General features: G+C 58.0%; 1 protein-coding gene across 1 annotated transcript; it reads right to left on the bottom strand.

Annotated features, from left to right (window-relative positions):
- Positions 1–1,834: 1,834 nt before the first annotated feature.
- On the bottom strand, positions 1,835–18,463 carry CARMIL3 (capping protein regulator and myosin 1 linker 3). The gene is made up of 40 exons (XM_042989436.1): positions 18,411–18,463; positions 16,808–16,902; positions 16,418–16,468; positions 16,256–16,315; positions 16,064–16,179; positions 15,751–15,848; positions 15,440–15,510; positions 15,268–15,341; positions 14,971–15,046; positions 14,799–14,887; positions 14,231–14,325; positions 13,916–14,002; positions 13,593–13,702; positions 13,379–13,456; positions 12,758–12,834; positions 12,572–12,676; positions 12,408–12,477; positions 11,850–11,931; positions 11,636–11,732; positions 11,419–11,473; positions 11,166–11,338; positions 10,847–10,915; positions 10,540–10,633; positions 10,355–10,453; positions 9,807–9,935; positions 9,519–9,632; positions 8,910–9,085; positions 8,045–8,132; positions 7,769–7,906; positions 7,416–7,479; positions 7,066–7,274; positions 6,580–6,680; positions 5,612–5,927; positions 5,119–5,247; positions 4,392–4,458; positions 4,199–4,288; positions 2,575–2,693; positions 2,311–2,491; positions 2,042–2,152; positions 1,835–1,925 (listed from the first exon to the last, which is right to left on the bottom strand). Exons 1-40 carry the CDS (start codon positions 18,448–18,450, stop codon positions 1,900–1,902), a joined length of 4,119 nt encoding a protein of 1,372 aa, XP_042845370.1. The 5' UTR covers positions 18,451–18,463; the 3' UTR covers positions 1,835–1,899.
- Positions 18,464–19,260: the final 797 nt, after the last annotated feature.

Below are 19,260 nucleotides of genomic sequence, written 5' to 3'. Positions count from 1 at the left end.
CCCATGCACACATTGTGGCAGTGTGTGCACGCACACACATTCACACCAGGAGACGATGGAGACACACGCACCCACGGCTCGTGGGCTCACACGTATCCTGACACACACAGGCGCCAGCACCATAAACTCACTGTGACACCACGACAGTTACAGCCCTACGGATACACAGAAGGAAACACACCCAGTCTCAGCACTCTCCACATCGCGCTTGTGAAGGATATTCACAGTAACTCATAAAAGAACACTGGGCTATACTTGTCACACACACATACACTCATTCACACCAACCCAAATACAACAGAATGGAGATCTTCACGTGCTCCTTAAAAACCACCCTGTACCACGCTAAATCTCATAGCTTTGAGAATGAGGTCCAGTTCCCTCGCTGCTTTTCAACAGGGACACACATGGAGATGCACACAATTGCTTAAGGACACACACAGTCTCCCATCCTGAGGCAGGGCTGCCACTAGGGACATGCGCTAAAGGACTGATTCCCGAAGCATCTTCTGGCGCTCACAATTCACCCCTCACCCCCCCAAGATTCAACCCGTGTGGTCACATCCTTGTGGGAGGGGCCATGTCACACACAGATCTTGAGGAAACAAGACGTTAGTCGTTCCCCAGTGACACCCAGGAAACTAGGCAATTCACTGGGGAGCTGCATCCACACATGAGGACATTTGGGTACATGGTGACCTGGGATGAGTACACGAGAGGGTTCACCAGAACATCTTGACCCTCCATTCTCTAAGCTGCTCTAAGTTAACGGCCATTTGTTGAACATCTGCGTGCCAGGGGCTGGGGCTGAACAGGCAATCACCCGGCACAGGTGATTGAGACATAGGTCCTGCCCCTAGGGGAGGTGCATGTAGAAAGAACAGACAGACCCACAGACAGAGAGATGATGAGCTAATACACAAATACACAATGAAATGTGACAGGTGCAATGTTCCAGACTTATTCAGGATGCAATGGGTCACAGAGAGGGAGGGTTTAATTTTGATGAGTCAGGAGAAGGCAATCGGAAGGGCTTCACAGAGGAAGAGGTTCCTGTATGGAGCCTCGAATGCTGAGGTAATTATTTGTTAGTACACCAATGGGAAACAATTGATTTAATCGTCCCTCACTGTGGACACTTCTGTTCCCTCGGGCCACTCTACCGTTGAGATTCTGACTATTGGTGGTACCCCTAAGATAATGCAACATCATTTAATTCCGCCATTAGTGAGCCTGCCTGTGCGGAAACTTGCACACACACCACACAGCACGCTGCCCCCCAACCTTCTCTTGAACACCGGGACCTTCCAATCCCACCGCATGCCCCAGAGCTGGACACACACTGGTGCTAATTTGTGTCATTTTGGTCTCTCCTTCAGCCAGCTAGGCCCAGATCCTGCACATACACTCCCCCACCCCACACTTAGGGACTTTTCAGTCCCCTCCCACTTAGCACGTCTTGGGCCCATCTCTCTCCTGTCAGAGCTCCATTCTCATCCCTGTGGAGTATTCCCTACTTTTCCCCACTGTGGCTGAGCACTGAGGGGGAGCAGATGGTGGGGGGTGGTGGCAGTGAATGGGGAAGACAGCAGAGACAAAGCAGGCAGTGATTTTGTTTTTTTTTAATTCTATACAAGGAGGGAGAGAGTCCCTGGGGATAGAGGGACAGATCTGCCCTTCCAGGAGAGGAGACGGCCCTGCCCCAAGCTCTGCCTCCCTCTCTCCAGGTTGCTCTCTCCCATCCTGTCCCCCACCTCCTGTCCCCAGGCCTCATCCTGCCATCCTGCCCCTGGGGGATGGGCTGGCAGAGGGGCCTGGAGGTGTGGGGGGTGGGTGGGGGTCTGAGTCCTTGTGAGGCACATGTTGAGAGGAGGGCTGGGCAGGGTGCTGTAGCGGCTGTCAGTCTGTTCCTGGCTCACTGGTTCCTGCTGGGGACAAATCCAGGGAGTCCTGTTTCCTAGGCAGGGAGAGCCAGCCTCTCGGTGTGGGCTATACCGTATCTGGCAGAGGGGGACTGCCCTTTTGCCCACCCCACTGGCACCTGTGGGGTCAGGGGGCTGCCTTCTGTCAGGCTCCAGCTTGTCACAGGACTGTGCCCGCCGCGTCCTCTTGGGCTTCAGGGGGGCAGTCCGGCGGCCTGGATCTGGGGGCCCTGAAATGACAGTCAAGGTGGGCCTGGCACATGAGTAGGGCTCATAGGCTGGGTGCTCATCCAAGCTGTGACTCATTCCAAGCCCGGGAGGGGTCCTGAGGTGGGCAATGAGGTCCCAGAGGCGCCCCAAGCACCCCGCCCCGAGCCAGGTGGTAGACCTTGGACCTCGGTCTCCTCTTGATCCTGCTGTGAGCCCAGCCTCAGCCGGGGTTTGTTCATTCCTAGGACTGCACCCCCAGCCTCAGCCTCCTCCCTGCCCCCTGGCTCCTGGGGGGGCCGGCGGCCCCGGGGCACAGCCACTGGCTTGGGGGGCCGTGAAGCTAAAGGGGGGTCCTGCAGCTGGCAAAAGAAGGAAAAGACTGGGTCAATTAGTCCCTTCGCCTCATCCAAGGGCCCTTCCCCTCCGCCTTGCCGGCCCTCACCTTGGCATTCCTAGTGGGAACGGTCCTCTCTGGGAATTGGGCCCCCTCCTTTTCCTCCTCCCCATCCTGAGAGGCTGGGCTGGGGCTCTGGCAGCTGTGGTTGGGGGCACTCTCCTCAGCTGGGGGATGGGAAGAGAGGAGAAGCTGTAGGAAATGGCATTCTTGCATAGCTCTCCCTGACCTTCTTCCTTATGAAGCCCTGGAGGCCAGGACTTCTCCCCTCCAAGCCCATTTGCTCCTCTGCCTCTGCCCTGGATGTCCCCTTCTGCTCTAAGTGTTTCTGTCTCCTTGGTATGGTCTCCAGGATTGTCCTGAGCCCATCACCTTTGGAGGGGGCCCTGGTGTGGCTGTTCCTCTTGAAGGGCAGGGCTTGAGCCCATGCCTGCTGGGGCAGAGCCAGGGTACAGGGACTGCTGGGTCCACAGGCATGGCTGCCCATCCAAGGCCGCAGTGCCCCGAGGCCCTGCCAAGGCTGCAGCCTGGCATTCCCAGGACTCTGCCAGTCTGATTTAGATGGTGAGAGCCTTGGGGAGAGATGCCCTGGCACCCTCCCACCGCTGCCTCTGTGGCTTCATGCAATCTGAGCCTGAGGGTGCACTACCTGGAAGGTGTTGTCTGTGTGTGTATCTGTGAGGTGTGAGTAAGAGGGACCTGGAGGGTGCTGGTGGTAGGTGTGTGCCCAGTGGAGCATCTGACTATTGTGCTTTCCTAAATGAAGGATGGAGCCTCGCTTTAGGTGTTTTAACTAGTCTGTGAGTGGGATGGGATGATCAGCAAAGATGCCTTCAGTGTTGGGATGGCCTTGGAGGATTGGCCAGGGGCACGGACTCTGCACCATGCCCTTGTGCCCCAGCCTTGGGATGGGAGGGGGCAGGTGAGTAAGTGTCTGCCTCTATGGGGAGATTTGTCCACGTCAGTGTTGTCGGAGTGTTGTGTTCCAGGCCTGTGGGCAAGTGAGTTGATGCCGAGCTGACCAGCTTTCCTTTAGAGGCTCCTTAAGTGCTCTGATCCCAGCAGAAAGAAAGCATCCTACCACAATTCATTTACTCCTCCAGAGTTCTGAAGCCAGAAGGTAAATGACTTGCTTAAGGTCAACACTGCTGGTGGTGGTTGAACCGGGACCAACACCCAGGGTTTCTGACCCCCAAGGCATGGCTCTTGCCCTTTTCTTGTGGCACATTTCTGAGTGAACTGTGGATGGCTTGGCGAGCTACTTTTGGAGGAGACTGGAATGTTCGAGGTGGGTCTGGCATGGCTGGTACTTGCTCACCCTCTTTCCCAGCTGAGGTGCAGAGAGAGACCTTCTTTATAGAGGTGCCACTCTGCTGACGGTGGCCAGAGGTGGCCCCTGCTCTACGGAATTCCCTGGAACCATCCACAAAGTGTTCTTCCTTTCTGCTAATCCTGGCAAAGCCACTTTTGTTCTGTAAGATCTTTCTTTGCATTGGGTTGTTCCTTTCCTTTGGATGAGGCTTTGTAAATATCCTCAAAACATTTTTACTGTGGTGACTTCCTGACTGCCCCACCTTGGCTGTAAATTCCCCAACATGGGGGCTGTGGCTTCTGGTTCTTTGGACACACCCTGGGCCTTCAGTGCTGCTACCTGAGAAGAGGCGTTCCATACCTATGTGCCACGTGGCCTCTGCTCGGCGCATGGCGCTGAAGCTTGGCTTGGTGCTTTGGGGTGGTGGTGGGGGCTTCCAGGCTCCCGGCCCTGGGGTGCAGGGAGGAGATGAGAAAGGGAGAAGGGGAAAGGCGAATTAGAAGGGGCCCCTGAGAGAGGGGTCAAGGGAAGGAAGTGAGGAGGACTGTCTCACCTGCATCGTCTGAAGAGCGCCGTTTCTGCCAAGCCTGGACACTGCCCTCCAGGTCTGGGCCTGTACCCTGAAAGGATAGCTGAGTCAGGTCATAAGAAAAGTCCCCTCTACATGGAGACTGCAGTTAACAAGGGGCTTCTGCTCTAGCATCTCATGCCATTCTCATGGCATTAGTCCCTGGACACTTGGACCCTTATCCCCCAAAAGTCACACCCCTACCACCCTAGGGGGTGTAAGAAACGGCTTACACGAATGAGCATGTTGTTATTTTAGCAGTTATGTGTTTATTTTATGTGTGGTAGAAAAAAAAAAAAACATGACTAGTACAATAAGTCCATGATTTAAAAAATGATAATGCTTAGGACCAGGCTAAGTTAAAAGGGTGAGTTGATTTAAATAAAAATATGTGAATAATAATCCAGGTGGTATGTGGGGAAGGGAAAAATCAGTCATAAATATGGTAATCTAGTCACCAAACTTTCAGAAACAGAACTCTAGAGGTAAGTATTTTTACAACTGCCCATTTTCCAGGGAGGTAGAGGCTCCGGGAGGCTAAATGACCTCCTCAGCCTTTCACGGCAGGTGAGTGTGTGGAATGAGCAGACTTGCAGCTAACACCTTCTAACACCACAGAATCACTCTCTCCACTGGCCCGAGCAGGGACAGGGCACAGAAGGGAGGCAGACAGGGATCCATAGAAACACTTGGGTGCCTGGGCTCCCCTCACCTCTCGTTTCCCGTCGAAGCTCCAACCCTTGGCTCTTCCCAACCCAGGAAGGGCAACACCATGGACCCTTGGCTGCTGTGCCGTCCCAGGGGCCAGGCCCCCCTCCCCTGGCTCCGCCCCCTCAGTGCCCTGGAACAAGGCCGTGGGTTTATAAGCAGTTCCTGATGGAGAAGGGGCTCCATAGGCTGCAAGGGAGTGAGAGAGGGCCCCTACCCCTCTGAGACCCCAGCCCTGGGACTGCCCTGCCGCAACCCTCTGACCCTTCACCCCTCCTCTGAGGAGTCCTTCCTCTGTCCTTCTTTGCATGCAGCACTCCCAGCATGCTCTGGGTCACCAGGCTTAGATCACTCAAGGAGTGGGGCCATTGGGAAGACCAAAGTTCCTCAGAACCTCGAGTCCTGTCATTTTCCCATTAACTGCCTGGGACAGGGTAAGTGGGTGGGCTATGTGCGGAACAGCAACCGGGGAGGATACAGCACCTCACCTCACTTACCATCTTCCTGCGGAAGGAAGGCCCCCGGCTCCCCCCAAATCCAGGGAGGGGGCCGCTCTCCTCCTCTGGGCTCCAACAGGGGGAGGAATTATTGCCAAGGCTGGGGGGATCTGGGCTTGGGGGGCTCTCCTGAGTTGGGGGTGGGGGTGGGGGCGGAGGGAGGAGGAGCCCAGTGGTGGGGGACCCTGGCCCCCTATCCCCCTTGAAGCTCCGGGGCCGGCGAAAGTGAAACAGGCCTCTGCGTCTCTTCTTCTGGAGTGGAGGCAGCGGCGGCTCTGAGAGGCCTGGCCGCAGGGTCCGCAGAGTCCGGGGGTAGCTGAGCAGAGTTGGGGTGAGTTACTGACAAAGTCGCAGGCAGATGCAAAATGCCAGATGTGGAGGTCACTCAGGGCGCAGGCTGGTGCTAGTGTTAGTCTAGCCCTGGGTCTAATAAGCCTCCAACTTTCCTTTCATCCAGTCTCTCCTGCTGCCCTGTAACCCTTTCCACTTAGGTCTCAGGAGACAAAGCTTCCTCACCTTCTCCGTCATCCTCCAGCAGTCTCCTTCCCTCTGTCTCCCCAGCAACTCCTTCCTCCCAGGCACCCCCATCCCCCCATCCTTCTCTCAGCTTCTCCCAGTGACTCCGTTTCTTCTGGACAGGTGCTGGGGAGTCTGCAAGACTGTGACAGAGAATATACCCTCCAGGGCTCTTACCACTGTCATCCCATCCCAGGGCCTGTTGCGACCCCATCCCTCCCACCATCCCACTGTGGTGGTTCACCCTGGCCCCATGCTTCCCAGCTGTCCTGAGGAAAGTCAGAGAACACGGGAGTTAAGGGCTGAGTGGGGAAGGATGAGAACGTGGGGGAAATGTTTCAGAGAGACTGGCTTTGGGACACTGCCATTGGAGAGACCTCCATGACTGCTGGGAAGGAGCCCTTCAGGGCCTCTGGGCCTGCAGAAAATGGGACTGTGCCTAGGTGCCACACCTGGAGCTTTCATCCATGACCCTTCGGCTGAAAAAATCCTCCAGTCCCTCATCCAGGCGGGTGGCCATCCCATTCTCCTGTCGTGTCCCAGTTATTGGCACCTGCTGGGAGGAAAGTCCTGTAGGGTATCTCATCTGGAACAGGAAGTCCTCCCTACTCTCTCCATTCACTCAGGGCCTTCCCCTTTGGACTTGGACTTGCCTCTTGTTGGCCCCATGAAAATTTAGACTTTAGTCTGCCTGGGCATTTCCTAGGCATGGTGGCTCTTGGCTGTATCCCTCACCCAAATGGGAACTGCCACTGACTGGCAGACAGATTTCCTATCTGGGAAAACTGGCTAATCCCATCCTCTTTTCAGTGGCCTGCCTGGGCCCCTGCCTGATCCCCCAAGGCTGATGTCTCTGGCATTTTGGTCCTAAGGCTAGAACCCCTGGCTCTGGCATTGCTAAGTGGTATTGGTCCTTTTGCAAGGACTTATGGACTCACACTGGGCCGACCAGGTCCTGGAGGTGTGGTCCTGGGGGGCCGAGGCCTGCCTTGTGTTTGATGCCTTAGTTTATAGCCATGAGTGGGCAGCTCGGATAGACCCTCCCAGGAGCCACCGCCTGTGGGCTGGCTGCTTCCGAGTCCTGAGAACCAGCCAGGCGGGATCCCCAGGCTCCCCAGCTGGCTTTCCATGTCCTGAGGGCTCCCACCTGTGGGCACAGCAGCATTAGAGGGAGTAGCAAGAGGCACAGGGAGAAAGCAGGCTGGAAAGACAATTAAAAAGAAAGGGACCAGAGCCTGGGAAGGGTGTAGGGACCTGGAGGACATTAGAATTGAGGCTGGGGACTCACTAATGAAGGCGGACACTGGCCGGATCTTGCGGCAGCGTTTCTGCTTTTTGATGGCCATGGTGTCCTGCAGAAATGGAAACCAATGGTGGAGCCAAGTTGCAAGTCCCAGGAGCCTCATCTGAAGCCTCTTATTCCTCATAAAGCCTTCTCTTTAGAGCCCCTCCTGCCTCACTTTCTTTGGGTGGCTGAGGTACTGGGACAAGGGAAGAAGCTGGGCTGGATTGGGGCTGGGGGATGAGACCAGGCCCAGTGTCAGGAGAAAGTGGAGTCCAGAGAAATGGAAGGGGACAGTGTTTTGCAGGTTCAGGGTCAGGACCTAGTTTAAGGTGGGGAGTGGGGGTTGGGGCACTCACGATGTTGGTCCCAAGTTCATCATCTGTGGTCTCCTCATGGTCATGGTTCCGGCCTCGGCCCCGGGAGGACGGATCCTGCCCTTGGCCTGGCCCCGATGGTGGATCTGATAGTGTCTTTAGCTGGGCCAGGTGCCGGGCCTGGGGAAGGACAGATGTGAACAGGTTCCCAAGGAAGCTGCTCACCTTCTGGGGCTTTGGGGGATGGTTGGTTGGGGGAGATGGGATGATGTGGGGTGGAGAGTGTGCCTGAGCCTGGCTGGGGTTCAGAAGCCTTACCAGGCTCTTGTGGGAGTGGTACAGCTCCTGCAGGATCTCATCCACTATGGAGTTGGTCAAGTAGGTGACGACTGAGAGCTTTACTTCACTGTGGGCACAGGTGGGACTACTCAGTCATCCTGCTCCCTGGCCCCTAAGCCTTTCCCCAGGTGCCTAAGGGAGTGGGCAGCTGGCCTGGACATCCATGGAGGCACCTTAGGTCTCCCTTGTGTCTCCATAAAGGCATGCTCTGTCCCACCCACTGACACCCCGCATAGGTGTGTGTAGATCGGGAGAGTGGGCAAGAGGAATTGAGGAGAAAGAGCAAAGGGGCTCTGGGCCAGGCTCCTGGAGTTCCAGTGGAACAGAGCTGGGTAAATTGGGGTGCTGGGTGAACCCTGCTGGTCTCTGCTGGAAGCCCAGAAACTGGCTCTTCTTGAGCTGGCCACTTCATGGATATGAGTGATAATATTCCTTTGCTTTGGTGAGCAGTGGCACCTAGGATGAGAGAGCGCTGGAGGGGAACACGAGAACTGAGTGAGGGCAGAGCATAGTCCAGGCACCCCTACTCACATCGATTTTGTCCATGCCTCCGAGGAGACTGTGCTTTGTTTCTGGGAGGCCATTCTTGGTGGATGTGTGTGGCTGAGTGTGTGTGTACACCTACATGTGCACTGCCAGGCTCCTAAACCCAGGCTCAGCACTTAGATTTCTAGGGCAAAGACCAGTTAGACCCTAAATAGCAAGGTTGCAGTTAGTTAAAGATTTATCCCTTGTAATGGAGATTATGCCATTCATTATTCATTGCTGTAGCTGGGCCCCAGGTTCCTAAGTGCTCTGGGACAAATCCAGCCCCTTCCCAGTGCCAACCCCCTCCACTTCTCACTCCAGCTTGTTCTGAATGTCCTGTCCTGCCTGCTCCAGCAGCGCCCCTCGGATGAAGTTCCGGGGCACAGTGACGCGCTCAGCCACATTGCTCAGCATCTTGTTGTGCCCCTCAGCCACTCGCATGGCCACAGGACATAACTCCTGCGTAAGGCTGACCATCGACTCCAGGATCACCTAGTATGGGAGGAGGGGAGGCCAGAGCCCAGGGGGGGGGGGGGGGAGGGGGGGCGGGCGCAGGGTCAGGGCTGGCACCACACTGGAAGAGACTCTAGCCTGTCTATTCCAGCCCCCCATGGTGAGACTGAGGGGCCCACCAACGTTCTGGGGCTGGTTACCAGCAGAGCCTGGGACATTCAGGCTTCCCCACATCCTGGTAAGTGTTCCTTCCATCCTGCCATATGGACAGGGGAGAGGTCAGAGTTCAGGGGTCAACGTGGAAGCTAGCAGAAAAAATCCAAGCCCTGTTTTCTAGCAAAGCCAGAAACATTGGGAGTGTGGATGGCTTCAACTCTGCCTTTCCTTCCTGTCCCCAGGAATTTCCTCATGCTGACCTCAGCCCTCAGCTTTGAGCCTTGGTCAACACTGGGCTTCTTCCCTCAGGACTTGCCTGCAGTTCCTTGTCCACAGCCTTGGACACCTCACTGGCAACTGACTCCAGCCTCTGCCGTACAGGCCCGTCATTGGCCAGCACATGGCCCAGCTCATAGAGGCTGGGAAACAGCTGCAAAAGGAAAGGGTTATCATCAGAAGGTCAGAATCGGGCCTGACCAGGTCCTGGGGGCCCTGGGCTGGGAGGACAGATGCATGGGTCAGGGCGCGGATACTCCTGGGGTAGTGTGGCTGGCCTTCCTGGGCTCTCGGACTGCGAAGGAGGGTGGGGCTGCGGAGGGCTCACCGCCCGTGAGTTTTTGGCGTCCTTGATCAGGTCCCGAGCATAAAGCAGCTCATCCTGTACAGGCTCCAGGGGGCACAGCCTCAGGGCCCGAACCTCCTCCTGCACCCGGCCACACAGCCGCTGCAGCATCTGGAGCACAGCCGGCAGAAGTGTCAGCGGGGGGGATCCTTGCACCCTCATCTTCCCAGGTGGGACCCCAGGCACCCCATTTCTGGGTCCCCTTGGGCAGTGCTCCTTGTGCTGGCACTGATGGGGTAGTAGTGGTGTCTCTGGATGGCCTGTTCTCTCTTCTTGGGATGCCCATGAATATTCAGGGGAGTTCCTGTGGTCCCAGGGACTCCTGGTCTGGGGCCCCCCACACGTTCTCTCATGTTTAAGCCATACTCTGAATGTCCCGTCTTTTGCTCTCCCATGCATTCAGTCCAGTTGTGGACACCACAAAATGCCTCTTTCATGCCCCCACCCTCGCGTGTGCACCCTCTATCACATCACTCCTGAACCCTGTGTGCCCCATACATGCCCCACGTGTCCCAGAGGGAAACGTTTACTTGCTCGGCGCTGCTGGTCACCAGGCCCTGCTGCAGCCTGAAGGCCTGCTCCTGAGGGCATGTCTGGGAGTGATTGTTCCTCACCAAGCACCACTGGATCTGGAGACGATGGGGTGGGAGGGGTCAGGGCCTGGGATGTGGGCTGGCCCCTGCCCCTTGCTGTTCCACCCTGCCGAGGCCTCTACCTTCTGCCAGACATCCTCGGTGCGCTCCGGGGCGCTGCGGTAGGCTTGGGAGATGTCACTCACGGGGAAGGACATGAAGCACAGTGTGTGGTTGCTGTAAGGCACAGTGACACAGCTGGGTTAGGGAAAGGTGGGGAGAGGCCCTTGCTCTCCATACTCTCCTTGCTAACCATTTCCGTCACCTGGGCCTTTCCTAACATATCTCTGCAAACAAGTTGAGTGAACCAGGGTGGGGCTAATGTAGCAGGCTTGGTCCAGGCCCAGGGAGGCTGGGGCTGGGGTCAGGGCAGAGCTCTGGTCCACTCACCTCTCCAGGGCCCTTGCAATGTCCAGAAAGCCCAGGGCAGATGTGTTGTTTCGATCCCATAGGATGGTTCTAGGGAGACAGTGAACAGTAGCTGGTTACCCCTCCCTCTGGGTCCTTTTTAGGGGTAGGCACGCACCCCCTTCTGGAGTCCTCCCTCCTTTCCTGGGTAATGAGGCTGACTCCAAGATGGTTCTGGGCCTGAAGGTGTTCTGGAAGCTGGGCTACAGAGCAACACAGCAAGCAGGGCGCGCGCGCGCGCGCGTGTGTGTGGAGGGGGCATACTGGGACTCCAGGTCAGAGATAGAGGTGTGCACCGTACCTGAGGGAGGAGTTTATCTGCAGGGCCTTAGACAGCATCTTGGCCCCGATGTCCTCCATGCCATTGCCACTCAGATCCACCTTAGCCAGGCAGGTGTTGCTGCCCAGGGCATTGATGAGGATGCTGGTGCGGAGCTTCAGCCTTGAGTCCGCCACTGACAGTGACTGCAGGGACTATGTGGGCAAGAGTGGGGTTGAGCCCAGTCCCCACAGCCCCTGCCACTGTGGATCCCTTCCCAAGCCCAGTCACTCACACAGTCCTCTTCTTGGATCAGTTGCACCAGCTTGTGGAGGATCTCCTCCAGGGTCCTGTGGGGAGTCAGGGCTCAGAGCAGGAGGGGAGGGGTTGGGGTCATGCTACTGGAGGAGCAGGAGGTGATTTGAGCAGGGAGGGGCCAGAGGTAACACAGTGAGCCAAAAGGATAGGTGGATGATGGAGTGAGGTCTGTGGGTATGGGGAGGGGACCTCACTTGGCCTTGACATTGAAGTTCTTGCCCAGGAACAGGTGCTTGAGGGACTTGTTCTTGCCAAGTGCGGGCACCAGTGTCAGGAGGTCCGAGTCGAACCCTGGCCAATAGATGGGAGAGGTCTGGCTTTGAGGCCTGAGGGCGGCAGGGGGTGAGGGGGCCGTGCTCCAGGCCCCTGGCCCCATTGGTCCCCAGGAACGGAAGTGTCCCTACTTACCATTGTCTGACAGATCCAGGCTGCCCACACAGGTGACAGCCCCCAGCTGCTCCTGCAAAGCCTGGGCTCCTGCTGAGCGGAGCTGCAGGGACACGGTGAGGGTGGGGTGGGGAAGGCAGGGGTGGGGACACCTTTAATGCTTAGAGATTAGAGTAGTCACACCAGGACTCATGGCCATGCTAGGTCTCAGGTGTAAAATCAGGAGGCCCCTTCTCCACCAGATCCTTTCCTAGGGCTCTCTCCCTTCCTCCCTTTAGCTAGAAATATCTCCAGACTGCTGCTCCGGAGATAGCTCGCTCCTGCCCTCTGGTGGGAAAGTCTGGTATCTCCCACCCCAAAGCTTTCAGGGGGCATACTGGAGACTGAAAATGACCTCTGGAAAAGAGGGACACAGATGACACACTGAGAAGGGAAAGTGGAGGTTTGGTCGGGTCTGGGGGTCACAGAGGTGCAGCACAGAGGTAATATGGAGCCAGGGTTTGATGAAGATTGGAGAAATGAACAGTGAGGCGACTGGGTGGGGGACCGGCAGTGGGCGTTAGGTGACCAAGGGCTCACCTCACAGCTGCTGAGGTCCAGGTGCAGATCACTGAGGTGACTGTTGAGGGAGAGGCCCTGGAGCAGTGCCCTGTGGGAGGAAGGTCAGCAGGCCCACCTCTACCCCTCACCCTCTTCTCTCATGGTTCCCTCTTGGACGCCCCCCAACCCTGCACCCACCCGACCTGAGGGCCTCCAGGGGCAGCCTCGTGGCCGACAGGTTGACGTGGCTCAGTGTGTAGGCGCTGCTGAAGAACTGCTTGAAGGCCGGCGGGGCCTCTCGGCCCTTCCTGCAGAGACTCCCGGGGTCAGTAAGGGAGGGGGATGCCCATGGCTCACCCCATCCCTCCTTGTGCCCTTTGTGCTCCCACCTGTGGGAGCAGCTGTTGCGCGCCAGGTTGAGGTAGGTTAGGTGGGAGCAGCAGCCATGGAGCAGGGCTCCCAGAAGCTGTGGGGAAAGACATGGTGGGTCTCACATGGGCTGGGAGGGGCTGGCAAGGATTCCTCCCTCCCCATCAAAGTCCTGGCTCTTCACCCTTGGCAGTCAGTGTGATTCCTTCTATGAATGCCCACTTCACCTCTTAATGCCTCAGTTTCCACTCTGTGGAAAGTGGGTCTACTCCCTGCTTGACCCCCAGGGGTGGCGGAGAGGCTCACAGGCAGTGAATGTGTAAAGCCAGAGCGAGCCATTAGGGGCTCATAAGGTGCCTTGTTCAAGTCAGGGGAAGAATCCTTTCCTCTTAGTGGATTCAGCCAGGAGCACAGCTGGGGAATGGAGGGAGGGCTGGCTTTTAGGGACAGCCAGCACAACCTTGGGCAGTGACCGGTATAGCGTGCCCCACAGGTGTGAGCTGTGGGCTTTGCTTTATAATTCAGCTGAACTTGGAGTCATCCTTCCAGCTCTGTCCACTCAAGGCAGGGGCGATGAGACAGGGGCCACCCTGGCCTCCCTAAATCACTTCAGGCTGGTTCTCCCATCACCGACCCCTCACCAAGTCAATGGCGCAGTCGGTTCCTGCCAGGTCCAGGTGCACCAGAGCATTAGGCTGGGCCAGGAAACTGTAGAGGGCCTGGGAACAAGGACAGAGGGGCTGCCAGGGAAGAGGTGATAGAGCCCCACCACCCCCAAGCTATAGGGCAGAGACTCCCTGGTCCTGAAACCTGAGTGTGCTTCTGTGGGGCTTGAGCTAGGTTCCACGGACTCACATTGGCCTCATCTGTGGCGAGCAGCCCAGGGTTCTTGCTCAGGTCCAGGTATCGAAGGGAGCTGGCAAAGGCTGGGTTGGCCCCGAAGGTCTGGCCCAGTGCCTGGAGCCCTGAGCACAGCGGGCACTGGGCTGGGTTGGCCCCCATCCCCACCTCTTCCCCTTCCACACAACTCTTCCCCCCAGCCCCCAAGTGTGTCTCCTTTCCCTTCCTCAGATCCCCAGGATGCTGTGTGAATGGGTAGGTACACCTCTGGGACTCGAGGATCCAGAGGGTGCTGGAGGAGGTTATAGGTCAGAGGTCAGGGGTCCTGGTGCAAGTACCTCGAGGGGAAATGGCAGTCTTGGCCAGGCACAGTTTGGTGAGGCCAGTGGGGAAGCAGAGGAGCTGCTGACTCAGACTGAGGAAACCTGGGAGTAGACAGAGAAATGGGCCCAGTGAGAGGCTGGGCAGTGGGCATAGGTGGTGCAGAGTCAGACTGGGGGCTTGAAGAGGGTACAGGCCTGGGGTCAAGGACAGCAGTATTGGGGCAAGGGCTGGCATCAGGCTGGAGAGTCCCTGTTCGGCCCCAGGTTGGGCTCTGGGCTAGGGCAGGGGTCTATATTGTGGTGGGGGTAGGATTCAGGGCTGGGGCTCACCCTTGTCCTCGATGGGGTTGTGGGACAGAGTGAGGGCATGCAGCACACAGCTCCCGTTCTCCCCAAACACCCCGGCCAGCTTCTGGACAAAGTCCCTTCAGGGAAGGGGAGGAAGGATTTGTTTGTCCCAGTCCCGGACTTCCCCTCTTCCTCCACCTGCCTGCCTGGTTGGGGCTGCAAAGGTCAGAGGCCTCCATAGGTGGGGATGGGCTTGGGGCCTGCCAGGGAGCTTGTCATCACTATGAAGTACCTGGGAAGTTGTGCCGAAACAAAGCCTAGCTTTGGGTCCTTGAGATTAGAGCAGTCCACCCCATTGGGTAGTTGATGGAAGAGGATAGGGCATGGAGCATACTGGGAGAGGCCATGGAGCTGGAGGGCCAGGAGACTTAGGTCTGAGTCCCAGCTTGACCAATGACCTGCTTTGTGCCCTTGTTGGGCCTTAGTCTTTTTTTCTGTAAAGTAAAGAGCTGGAGGAGATAGCTTGGGGACCCGTATCATGCTCTGACGTTCTGGGACCCTAAGGCTACATCACTGGGGCACCACTGCCCAGGGAGGAGGCTGGCCTCACGTCTTAAGCCCGGCATTGTCCAGCACCAGCTCTTCGAGGCTCCCCGACTTGCTCAGGGTATGTAGCACCTGTTCTAACACTTCAGAGCCCTGAGGACAGAGGAGGTTTTGTGACCAGGAGCCAGAGAGGGCACTACTCTCCAGCCCCTCCTCCCACCCCTCGTAGTCCCTACCAGCCGCAGATCCTTGCAGTAGAGTTTGGTGAACCACTGGTTGTAGGCCAGGGCTGCCACCATTAGGGCCAAGTCTCTGTGGGGAGATTGAAGGGCCAGAAAAGTGGTGAGCCGGTGGTTGGGGCAGGAAAGAAGAGTTTAAGGATGGGGTGATGGACTGGGGAAAGTCTAGATGGGTAGAAGGCAAAGGGGGGTGGGGTTGGGGAGATAGAGTTGGGGCTGTAGGTAGGATCAGAAGAGGGAGCCTGGAGGCTGAGGCTGGAATGGGGGGATTGAGTCTCTGCTCCATCTGCTTACCGGCTTTCCAAGTGGCTGAAATCCAAAAGATTGAACTCCCGGTTATCCTCGGCATGATAGATGGTGTCCACATCCTTGGAGAGGTGGAACTGGCTCACACCTGCTCCCCTCCTCCCCCGCCCCCTCCCTCTGGGTCCCACCTGCCCACCTGCTGGGTCCCTGCCCAACGTACCCATTGCACCTCTTCACGGCAGTGCAGTCCGTTGTAGTCACACAGGGCAGCATAGGTCTCGGAGAAGCCACCTGTGGGGCAGGATGTGAGCTGGTTCCATGAGGAGTAAGGGTGTGGAGAATAGGCTTAGAGTTCAAGGAAAGGTCAAGGTCATTTTATGTGGCCCATGTCCTGGGTTCCTGCTATACCATGAACCTCTGAGGTCTAGGAGCTATGGAGTCCTCAGGGCAGACACAGCCCCATGCACAAAGGACTCTGGACAAGGGCAGGGTAGTTTAGGCCCCACTTCCGCCAAGTTTGCCCCTGCTCACCACAGACACTGTGAGTGGTCGATGTGGAAGTCTCAGAGTTAGGGGACGTGTCTCGGGGCCCTTCTGGGGTGTCAGCATTTCCACGACGGATTAGACACCTGGAAAATGACCAAATCCATCTCAGAGAGGGGTGTAAAGAAACTCTCCATTCTTCCCCTGTTATAGCTTCTGGGACCCTAGGAAGAAGCAGCAGTGGGGACATAAGGGCTCTTGCCCTCAGTGTTCCAGGAGCCCAGGTCCAGGGGAAGGAGGGAAGGAGGAAGAAGTCTCCTTGTTGTCTAACCCTTTGAGAGACTCCTCCTTTGCCACTCACCCAGGGCCAGGGCAGACCTTGGAGAGGGCAGAGCTCACATGTCGTGTCACCTGGTCCACACTCTCAGCCGATGGGAGCCGCATGCTCACCAGGCCACGCTCTGTCTCCACTAGGATCTAGAGGAAAGGGAGCATCAGGACCAAGTCCATCCTCCTGCTGACCCAATAGTAGGGCCCAAGTTGGGGTCCTCACCTGGTTCTGACTGAGCGTATTGAAGGCGCGGATTTCTAGGACATTGAAGGAGCTCTCCACCTGTGGGAGGGGCATGGGGGTGCTCATCTTAAGGTAAGAGCCTGGCTGCCTGGCTCCGGAGGGAGTATGCCAGGTGTACTTCTGCTCCTCAGCCCAACTCACCTTGGCTGGGACTTTAAGGGGGAAGAGGTGGAGGCGCCAGGAGGTCAGGGCCTTCAGAGAGAGGAAAAGAACATCAGCAGCAAATGGCCACTCCTGGGCCCTAGGCCACCTGCCCTCCTTTACCCCCCTCAGCCTGTGTGCAACCCCTGTCAGCAGTGGCCCTCTGCTCCCAGTATCCTCCTTCTCTCTCATGCCCCACCCTGGGCTCCTGGACATCCACTCAGTCTAGCCTGTCCCTTCCCCAGGCTTGGTCTCCTCAGCTCTCCCCCCACCCCCACCCCCAGTCTCCCCTGCCTCCCAGGCTCCTTGCTCTCAGCAGCCCAGCTGCCCTTGATGACACTCCCTCAGCTGCTCCCCCTCCCCCCACTCGCCGAAGCCCAGTACCCTCACCAGAACTCGATCCTCAAACTTCTTGGGCTTCGTCTCCAGCTTCACCCGATGTTGTTGGAGCACAGCCCCTTGGCTTAAGCACCTCCTGATGCTGTCTGCAGGTGGGTGGGGGGCCTGCTCAGAGCTCCCCTTACCCTGGCCACCCCTACCTCCCCAGGGCTTTCCAGGGGTGGGGTCAGATGAGAGGAGAAATAAGCACAGAGAGAGCTTTCCTTCTTGGGTGGCTTTTCTCTTCCTATTAGAGAGGGAGGGGGGTGTGGAGAAAACTCTGGCTCCTGATGTCCCTGAGTCAGGGGACAGTTGCTGAGTGACACTGTCTGTGGGAGGGTGTGTCTTACACTTCTGAGGGTGTGAAGGATTTTTCCAACCCATGCACTCCAGCAGCCATTGACATATACATAGTGAGTCAGTGTGTGGGGGCGTGGGGGTGTCCCTCTGACTATATTCTAGGTGGTCTGGGTGTGAGTGTCTGCCTTTTACTATGCATGTGTGCACGCCTTCTGAAGATGCCAGGGAGCCCGTGTGTGGCATTGGTAGGACTGGATAGGTGAATGAGTATGCTGTGCTTGTAGTTGTGAAAGACAGCCTTGGTGTGGGGGTGGGGGTGGGAAGTGGGGGGTGAGAAAGAGTTAGTGTTTAAATGAGCCCAATACCCACTTCCTAGCAGAACCCATCCGGATATCCCAGTGTGTATATGTGTATGTGTGTGTGTGTGGTGGGGGTGCATTTTCTGTAAAGATGTGTGTACACATATCTGATTATTGTATTTATGTGTGTGTGTAGGTATGGGAAATTGCCATGGTGCAGCATGCCTCTGAGTATCCTTGAGCGTCCTGATCTCTGCGTGGGCTAGCCTGTGCTCCTGCCTGGGGCGGGGGGCCAGTGAGGGTTGTGGTAGTGCTGGGTGGGGGGTGTGGTGTCAGGCCTTGGTTTGGGCTGAGTCTGAGAACCATGCAAACAGGAGAGACCTTGAGGTGTGAGTGTGAGTAGGGAGAAGGGGCAGGCTAAGACGAGGGCTGTGGGAGGCGAGCTGCAGAGACACTGCTCTTGGTCGTAGCTCCAATCCGGGCCCTCTTCCCTGACTCCCTTCTTTGCCCCACTGGCCTGGGAGCTGCCAGGCTGCCAGAGGGGCTTTCAGGGCCAGTTCCGGGGCGGAGCCGGGAGGAGGGAGGGTGCTGAGCCAAGAGGCGGTCAGGACCAGGGGCAGCTCCCATGGCCCGGCGGGGCGGACCGGGCCCCGCCCGGCGGGGAAACGGGGACTCTCTGGAGGGGAGACTGGACGTCTCGCCGAGGGATGGGCTAGGATCAATGAAAGTCAGCCCCACGGAGCGCCAGGGGACTGCACCTGTCACCGATGATCGGGACGGGCGGCTCTGGGACTGGAAGGTCCTGACAGGGTGAGGCGAGGCGGGCAGCGGAGGATGCTCGGGGGACAGCGATGCCCCTAGCTAGGATGCAGGGGCAGGGAACCGCCTTGGAGCCGGAATGCATGGGGCGCGGGGAGGGCAGGAGGCAGCGGGGCTGGGGTGTACCGCGGGGAGGAACGCACTGGGTCTGGGATGCTCCCGGACGGGGCGTCCCGGAGACCACCGCAGCCTCGTACCTTGCAGCTCGCGGGTGAGCTCCGCGCTGGGCTTGGCCATGGCGGCCGCTGCTGCTGCCGTTGCTGCAGAGGAGCCGCCGCCGCCGGGGAGCCGCGGCACATGCTAGACCCGGCTCCGGCAGGGCCCCGGCGCTGAGCGCTGCAGCAGCCGCCGAGCCCGCTCCTGTCAGGGGCGGCTGCGCGAGCGCTCCTCCCCCCGCCTAGGAGCCCGGGTCTCCCGCCCCGCCCGGTGAGGTGTGGGATTGAGCATGCGCGCCGCGCCTCCCTTCCGCGTGAGACCCCGCGCGCGCTCGCGCCCACCCCTCCCGCCGGCTCCCGCGTGCGACGCCCTGTGCGTGTCGCCTGGAGCCTGGGCCATCTCCCGGGCGGGACTAGCGTCCACTTTCCGTGCCACCCACTCCTCGGGCACCGTGAGCAGAACCTATTTCTTTTGTTTGTGGGCCTGGGTACCCCTCCCCGGGTCATCCTTGCAATGCCCCTCCCTTTTGCCCTACTGCTTGGGAAGCGTCCAGCTCCTACTTGCTGACTTGCGAGGAAACTCAGGGCTGAGGGCGATGCCAGGAGAGGTCCTGGCTAGATCTGGGGGTGTTCGTCCTTCCTCCAGCTTGCCCAGCCTCGGGGATCCCTGCAGCGTCTTTGGCACCATCCCCACGGGTGTGAGGCCGAGAGTATCACCCGGGAGTTCCCGTGCCACCTCCTTCCAGCTGGCAGTTCTGTAGACACATCCACCCCTGAGCATCACGCTTAGGTCCTGGAGACAGGGAGGAGGATTAAGGGGATCCAGGGTTGTAGCTCACTCAATCTCTGCTTGGCTACCACATCTATGTACCCTGCAATGACAAATGAACAC

This window comes from Panthera tigris, chromosome B3 (genome assembly GCF_018350195.1).
Source record: "Panthera tigris isolate Pti1 chromosome B3, P.tigris_Pti1_mat1.1, whole genome shotgun sequence".
Taxonomy (NCBI): domain Eukaryota; kingdom Metazoa; phylum Chordata; class Mammalia; order Carnivora; family Felidae; genus Panthera; species Panthera tigris.
This window is presented reverse-complemented; position numbering and strand designations above follow the sequence as displayed.